Source organism: Acinonyx jubatus, chromosome D1 (assembly GCF_027475565.1).
Source record: "Acinonyx jubatus isolate Ajub_Pintada_27869175 chromosome D1, VMU_Ajub_asm_v1.0, whole genome shotgun sequence".
Classification (NCBI taxonomy): domain Eukaryota; kingdom Metazoa; phylum Chordata; class Mammalia; order Carnivora; family Felidae; genus Acinonyx; species Acinonyx jubatus.
Genome location: NC_069390.1, coordinates 53655117 through 53663504, shown reverse-complemented (window position 1 = coordinate 53663504; position 8388 = coordinate 53655117). Strand labels below are relative to the sequence as shown.

Below are 8388 nucleotides of genomic sequence, written 5' to 3'. Positions count from 1 at the left end.
CCCCTCCCCTCCCCCATGGCCTTCTGTTAAGTTTCTCAGGATCCACATAAGAGTGAAAACATATGGTAGCTGTCTTTCTCTGCCTGACTTATTTCCCTTAGCATAACACTCTCCAGTTCCATCCACGTTGCTACAAAAGGCCATATTTCATTCTTTCTCATTGCCACGTAGTATTCCATTGTGTATATAAACCACAATTTCTTTATCCATTCATCAGTTGATGGACATTTAGGCTCTTTCCATAATTTGGCTATTGTTGAAAGTGCTGCTATAAACATTGGGGATCTGTAGCATCCAGAAAACACAAGACAGTCTTAAGGATGTGCTGAATATTTTTTCCACCCTTTACAACCATTTTACTTCAAAAAGATTTCCATTGTCTTCTCATTGCTATCACTGAAGATGTTTCACCCACTGGCTATACAAAGTTATTTTACTCTGACCATGAAACGGAGCTCACTATTTTATTCAATCTGTTCCATTATAAGACATTTTTTTTTTAACTTGGTCTCTAAATCCCACTTATCCTTTTGACCATGCTACTCTGAGCAATCTAGAACTAAAAGAATAAAATGGGGAAAAGTCTCATTTTTTTTATTACCAGTGTTTTACTGAGCAACTATGTACCATGAATTGTGCTAAGCACTTTTGCACAGCTTCTCATTTAAATCCCAAAAGATCTCTATGAACTAAGGATTATTACCCTCTTTCCTTGGAAATTTTAAATACTTAACCAAGACAAAACAGCTATCAGGTGCAAGAGTAGAATTTTCAGTCTAGGTAGTATGTACCTCGTACCAATGCTTTTTAGCCACTTTGCTATCTTGTCTCTTGATGTTGTAGGACCAACAGCACATTCTGAGTGGAGTACAAAGAAGCATGCAGGATTTATATGCTCTATTCGAAGGAAAGAGAAACTAGGGATTCCTTGAAAAAGTTCAACAGGTGTCTCTCAAGACTGAGTGATACCAACAGAGGAATAAGAGACCCTTGTAAGGAGTGTTCTTAAATGGTTGGGGGAATGTACACATACCCAAACATGAACTGAAATCATGGAAACCATCTATATGAAGGGGAAAGTAACTAAAGGACATCATACAGGAATGGAATGGTGGTTAATGATGGCTCCTTATACTGAGGGTGACTCTCTATACTAAGTTTTACCTAACCAGATTCCTACACATTAATGATACGGTAACACTAGAGTGTGGTAGACTGAGGTTAAATATAACAATAAGCAGAAATAGATAAGCTCATGGATGTGCAAAGTAGTAACTCTGTTTGACAAAAACTGGCTGAGGGAGGTCCCCGATATAACTATAGATAGATATATCATCTATATCTATATCTATATCTATATCTAATACCATTATATCAAGTATATGTATAATACCTGGCCCCTAATATGACACACACACCTGGGAGTCACAGGTGTTAACAGGAGCTGGAATGACATGGACTTGATTTTCTTTTTATTTATTTATTTATTTATTTATTTAAAAAAAATTTTTTTTAACGTTTTTATTTTTGAGACAGAGAGAGACAGAGCATGAACGGGGGAGGGTCAGAGAGAGGGAGACACAGAATCTGAAACAGGCTCCAGGCTCTGAGCTGTCAGCACAGAGCCCGACACAGGGCTCGAACTCACGGACCGCGAGATCATGACCTGAGGCAAAGTCGGCCACTTAACCGACTGAGCCACCCAGGCGCCCCTGGACTTGATTTTCAAATTTACCACCTGCTTGCTGTATGATCTTGGACAAAATATTTAATCTCATTTTAACTGTATTAACTGTCTTATATGGAATAGATGTTTTTTTCTATTTTACAAATGGACAAATACACTCAGATTATGAATACTAGATTTTTCAAGTTAGTACTGGTACATACTATGTACATTAGGAAGTGTTTTCCTTTCTAAAGGATAAAGCTTGTTATTTGGAATGTCTTGGTGGTTTAACATGAAGAGGGAGTTATATGAATTGGAGAATTATAAAAGCCTATTGGGGGTCATCTATGAAGGAGCCCTTAAGTTTTGTCTGCAGCTACTTAATCTACTAATTGAAACCAGCTCAACAGAAAATGCATGCTGAAAATTAGGGAAGGTAGGGATCACAAATATTTCCAGACAGTTTATCATCTTCTATGGAAAGTGGTAATGTTACTCTCTGATGACCTTCTTTTCCTGAACTCATCAATCTATTTGTTCAACCAGAAGGATGCTTCATTCATCTACTGTCAAAGCACTATACTGAAGATATAAAATATGACATGTTGAATCTTAAGAAGTTCATTGTTTCATTCAATAATTATTAAGTATCATGAACTGAACATACAAAGATAGAAGACAAACTCCTCTGTTTTCTCACTCATTCTTTGGAAACTGTTTGCTATGAGTACATGTATCTTTTTTAATATGCTTGTGGCACCATGGCAATGGGTCACACACTTGGTATAAGGCCATCAACAAGACACAGTTGACTGAATACAATGACATCATAGGTAGAGTATTAGAATGGTTTAGATCCCTCAGAGGTCAACATGGGAGATTCCAGGAAAGTTCAGAAAAAGGTACCTAATTTAGCCTCTGTGTGAGATGGAGAAGGGGCCATGGGCTGATATTTGAATAAACAGAAATTAGTAAGGCAAAGAATACTGAGGGGGATGGAAGGTGGAGCAGGATAAACTGGTCAGACGTCAGTTTTCTGATCCTGTAGTCCACAGAGCTGAAAATGCCACTAGTTGCTCCTAGCACTATACAGCTGGGAGCAAGTCTTAGAGGATTGAATCCATTTCTTACATCATTTTATGTGTTAACAGGAAAGCAGTCTCATCTGTGATGCTGGGGTACCCTATAACCACACAGTGGAAACTCCTGCCACCTTCTTCCTTGTGGGTATCCCAGGTTTGCCATCTTCCCATCTTTGGCTGGCTATTTCACTGGGTGCCATGTATACCATATCCCTGTTAGGAAACACCCTCATCATGACCGTAATCTGGATGGATTTCACTCTACGAGAGCCCATGTATTGCTTCCTGTATGTACTGGCTGCTGTGGATATTGTTATGGCCTCCTCTGTGGTACCAAAGATGGTGAGCATCTTCTCTTCAGGAGATGGCTCCATCAGCTTTAATGCTTGTTTCACTCAGATGTATTTTGTCCATGTAGCCACATCTGTGGAGACAGGGCTATTGCTAGCCATGGCTTTTGACCGCTATGTAGCCATCTGTAAGCCCCTGCACTACAAGAGGATTCTCACACCTCAACTGATGCTGGTAATGAGTGTGGCCATCACCATCAGGGCTGTCATATTCATGACTCCACTGAGTTGGATGGTAAGTCATCTGCCTTTCTGTGGCTCCAATGTGGTTCTCCATTCCTACTGTGAGCACATAGCCGTGGCCAAGTTGGCATGTGCTGACCCCATGCCCAGTAGTCTCTACAGTGTGATTGGCTCCTCCATTATTGTGGGCTCTGATGTGGCCTTCATTTCTGCCTCCTATAACCTGATTCTCCAGGCAGTATGTGGTCTCTCTTCAAAGAATGCTCAATTGAAAGCATTAAGCACATGTGGCTCCCACATGGGGGTTATGGCTCTGTACTACCTACCTGGGATGGCATCCATCTATGTGGCCTGGCTAGGGAAGGATACAGTGCCTCTGTACACCCAAGTACTGTTAGCTGATTTGTATTTGATCATCCCACCTACCTTTAACCCCATCATTTATGGCCTGAGGACCAAACAAATGCGGAAGCGAATATGGAGCTTGCTGACACACTGCCTCTTTGACCTCTCCAAACTGGGTTCATAAACACAAATTCCATGCAGATCTTGAGCAATCAAGATGACTCAAGATCAAGCATTCAAGGATACCTTAGAAATTTGTAGAGCTGGTTTGGTTTGCCTAGCACCAGAAAGAGTTCTAAGATGAAGCTGTAAAAGGTATTCTTGCCTAATTTTCCAGTTTCTAGTAAGAATGTGTACGGAATGATTAATTTTATGACAACGGCTTTAATGGTTTCAATCAACTAGTATCTGTATAAGAGATGAGTCTGGGCAGAGAATACAGATTTGGGGTTTTTCTTTCCTTAGCTTCTGACCCTTATGTTCAACTTAGTATCCTGAAAATCTCCCTGCAGACAGAAACCAACAGTTTAGTCCCCCCATACCTGGCTGATTTTCTCAGAATTGTTCATTTCTCATGTGATTATTATGAAAGCAACTGTTAATATATAACCCTGCCTTCTTGCCCATTGATGAATCCGGTCCGCTTGGGTCATGTGCTTATAACTCAACCAGAGTAATTCTCTAGTCAAACTGGATCCCAGTTTACCTGAGGAGATAATAAACTTGGGATCACTGATTGTGGTCATTTTCTAACACCTGAACTTGGAAAGAGAAATCTGTACCACAGCAAGATATCAAATTAGCAAGATGGGATGAAGAAACCAAGTCTCTGGTTCTCTGATTCCAATTAATTTTGGACACCCAGGCACATCTGTTACTAAGTTTTGTAAGATACCTCTATATCCTTTTAATTTCTCTCCTATTGTGAAGCTAGTTGGAGTCAGTGTACTAATAACCAGCCTTTTGCTTTTAAACAGCAGAAATTAAGGCAAAATGAGTCTGGTTGTGGGCATCTTCCTCTTTGCTTCCCAGTCCTGTTCTGTTTAACTGAACTGTAAGGCATAAAAGAAAAGGATCAAATGTAACATAGGTCTTTCTTCATTTGGACACCACCATAGAAGTGTGCTCTGGGATGAGGAGGTTAATAGAAAACAGTATCAATAATGATGCTGAAATGTGACTATTCTTTTCCAGGTCACCAGATGTTGGTGTTTGGGTTTTGTTTTTATTTTTAACTTTCTGAGAGTCTTAAATTGAATAAGCAGTATATGTTAAAAGAAGGTTTCACATGTAAAAGACACATATATTTGACTCTGGTACATGTGAAAATCTATCCTAATAAAAGATAATTTCCAATAGTGTTACAATAAGTTATTATATCTGAGTCTCAATATTTCCTTGCTACTGATGGAGGGTATACAATGCTAATTCATAGAGGGCACTAAAGATTAAAGAAAATAATGAATAGAGAGTGCATAATATAACATCTGATATACTGTCTCTACTTAAAAAATATATGCCCCAAATTTCTAATTCTATAGTTTTAAGGGGTAGGTCTAGGCACTATTGAAACTGTATTCCCATGTAGGTCAGTACTCATGTGATAACTGTTCCAAATAATCTGCTTAACAACTTAGCATCCATACCTTTGGCAAGCACTGAAATTATTTCCCTACCTAGAATGTATTCTATTTCAGAACACCAGTGAAGTAGGAATCAGCTTCTAAAAACCTGATAATGATGCACTGAGTTCCCGAAGAGTAGGAGAAAGGAACCCCTCTTACAATCCTTAACATAAAAACAAATCAAGATCATGAAGTGGTTAAATGCATTTGATAAGATTTCCATTTTAAAATGTCACACTATTCTTTCCTTATAAGCAACCCAAAGAATTGACTATGTTCATCAAATACAAGAATATTAGATGTATTAAAGAATCTGATGTAAAGTGACACAGGTATAGTCTAGCCTGCACTCAAAACAGAAATTTCTTCTCAGCATTTCCCACAGAAGTCTGCCCTACTTTATGTTTCATTCACATTGGTATTCCTTCAAACTAGCTGGGACCCACTGTTAGCCCTCAGATATTGAATTACATACTTTCAAATTGGACTAGTTCCTACCATGGCTACCCCAAAACAGAAAATCTTGTGCTTCTCCAGATATATCAGATATAACCTCAGCCCTCTCACACCAAGCAATGTATGCCATTTAACTAGTGCCTGGAACCTACACAGACTCTCAGTGTTTGGATATTAAGAGATTAAAATCAATCCTGCTTGGGGCACCTGGGTGGCTCAGTCAGTTAAGTGTCCTACTCTTGGTTTTGGCTCAGGTCATGATCTCATGGTTTTGTGAGTTCAAGCTCCACATCAGGCTCTGCAGTGACAGTGTGGGGCCTGCTTGGGATTCTCTCTCTCCCTTGCCCCTCCCCCACTCACATGGTCTCTGTTACTCTCAAAATAAATAAACTTAAAAAAAATAAATCCAATTTGAATAGACCCATAACCAGTAAAAAAATCGAATTACTATCAAAAATCTCCCAAAAACCAAGAGTACAGGGCCAGATGGCTTTCCAGGGGAATTCTACCAAACAATTAAGAAAGAGTTAACACCTATTCTCTTGAAGCTGTTCTAAAAAATAGAAATGGAAGAAAAACTTCCAAACTCTTTCTATGAAGCCAGTACTACCTTGATTCCAAAACCAGACAAAGAGCCCACTAAAAAGGAGAACTATAGACCAATTTCTCTGATGAACATGGATGCAAAAATCCTCAACAAGATATTAGCCAACCATATCCAACAATACATTAAAAACATTATTCACCACAACCAAGTGGGATTTATACCTGGGATGCAGGGCTGGTTCAATATCCACAAAACAATCAATGTGATTCATCACATCAATGAAAGAAAGGACAAAAACCACAGGATCCTCTCAATACATGCAGAGAAAGCATTTGACAAAATACAGCATCCTTTATTGATAAAAACCCTCAAGAAAGTAGGAATAGAAGGGTCATACCTTGAGACCATAAAAGCCATATATGAAACACCCAACGCTAATATCATCCTCAATGGGAAAAACTGAGAACTTTCCCCCTAAAGTCAGGAACAAGACAGGGATGTCCACTCTCGCCACTGTTATTCAATATAGTATTGGAAGTCTTAGCCTCAGCGATCATACAACACAAAGAAATAAAAGGCATCCAAATCGGCCAGGAGGAGGCCAAACTTTCACTCTTCACAGATGACATGATACTCTATATGGGAAACCCAAAAGACTCCACCAAAAAACTGCTAGAACTGATCCATGAATTCAGCAAAGTGGCAGGATATAAAATCAATGTACAGAAATTGGTTGCATTCCTATACACCAATCATGAAACCACAGAAAGAGAAATCAAGGAATCGATCGCATTTATAATTGCACCAAAACCCATGAAATACCTAGGAGTAAATCTAATGAAAGAGGTGGAAAATCTAGACACTGAAAACTATAGAAAGCTTATGAAAGAAACTGAAGAAGATACCAAAAAATGGAAAAATATTCCATGCTCCTGGATAGGAAGAACAAATATTGTTAAAATGTCAATACTACCCAAAGCAATCTACATATTCAATACAATACCTATCAAAATAACACCAGCATTCTTCACAGAGCTAGAACAAACAATTCTAAAATTTGTATGGAACCAGAAAAGACCCCAAATAGCCAAAGAAATCTTGAGAAAGAAAACCAAAGTGTGGGGGATAAGCTTAGGAATCCCCCGGGCTAACACCAATGGCTTAACAAAGCATAAAGAAATACAAAGTTATAAAATGCTCACACCCAAGTTTGGGTAAATCAGATTGGCACTCCAAGAATAGGGGGGTACAAAGATACCCCAAGAATAGGGAATCACAGAGGTGCCAGGAATAGGGAGATGCAAAGGCACCCCAAAATAGAGAGGGGGTACAGAGCCCCCAAAATAGAGAGGGAGAGACAAAGGCCTGAAATAGAAACAATGCAAAGGTGCCCAATAATAGGAATAACAAGACTAGATATTCAGGGTGAAAGCACCCCAAATTTAGTACTATAGCAGAAAGCTGCTTTCACAGGAGGATAGGGCCAGGTTAGGTCAATTGGTGAACGGGACTATGGACCACTGCGCTGCAGGCAAAGCAGCACAGAGCAGAGATGGTTAACAAAAGAAAAGGTGTCTTGCTAACCCTGAAGTTATTCACCCTATCTGTCTCATCCCCTATGCTAGCAAAGATAAACAGGCGCGGTGCCTCCTGGGCACCTCCTGTCAGCCGTTAACAACCATCTACCAATCTGCCCTGCACCAGGATTTTGTTTTGTGTTGACCTTAACCCCAGACACTGTATATCTTCAAAATCCCCTTTTTCCCCCTCACATCCCAAGTTAATGTTCACGGTTTCTTTGTCTCTTTGTGCACCCCCCATCATGTTTGTAAGCCTTCTGATCTGAATAAATACGGGGCAAGGACCCTTATTCAGTACTCTTGTCTTTTCCTGGACATTAGCCATCTCTCACTTTAATCCTGTATCTGCTCTTTTGCTGGCCAAAAGAGAACTTTAGACTTAGAGTCTATGACACCACAGCAGGAGGCATCACAATCCTCGACTTCAAGTTGTATTACAAAGCTGTAATCATGAAGACAGTATGGTACTGGCACAAAAACAGACACTCAGATCAATGGAACAGAATACAAAATCCAGAAATTGACCCATAAATGTATGCTCAACTAATCTT

General features: G+C 39.5%; 1 protein-coding gene across 1 annotated transcript; it reads left to right on the top strand.

Annotated features, from left to right (window-relative positions):
- Positions 1 to 2541: 2541 nt before the first annotated feature.
- LOC106966078 (olfactory receptor 52I1-like) lies at positions 2542 to 5285 on the top strand. The gene is made up of 2 exons (XM_015062155.3): positions 2542 to 2571; positions 2821 to 5285. The coding sequence occupies exons 1-2, from the start codon at positions 2542 to 2544 to the stop codon at positions 3811 to 3813; spliced, it is 1023 nt and encodes a 340-aa protein (XP_014917641.2). The 3' UTR covers positions 3814 to 5285.
- Positions 5286 to 8388: the final 3103 nt, after the last annotated feature.

Excerpts from the sequence above, each read along its gene's own strand:
- LOC106966078 (XM_015062155.3), top strand. The coding sequence starts at position 2,542 with ATGGGAGATTCCAGGAAAGTTCAGAAAAAG. Across the intron at positions 2,572-2,820 it reads CCAGGAAAGTTCAGAAAAAG|GAAAGCAGTCTCATCTGTGA; the intron begins GTACCTAATTTA and ends ATGTGTTAACAG.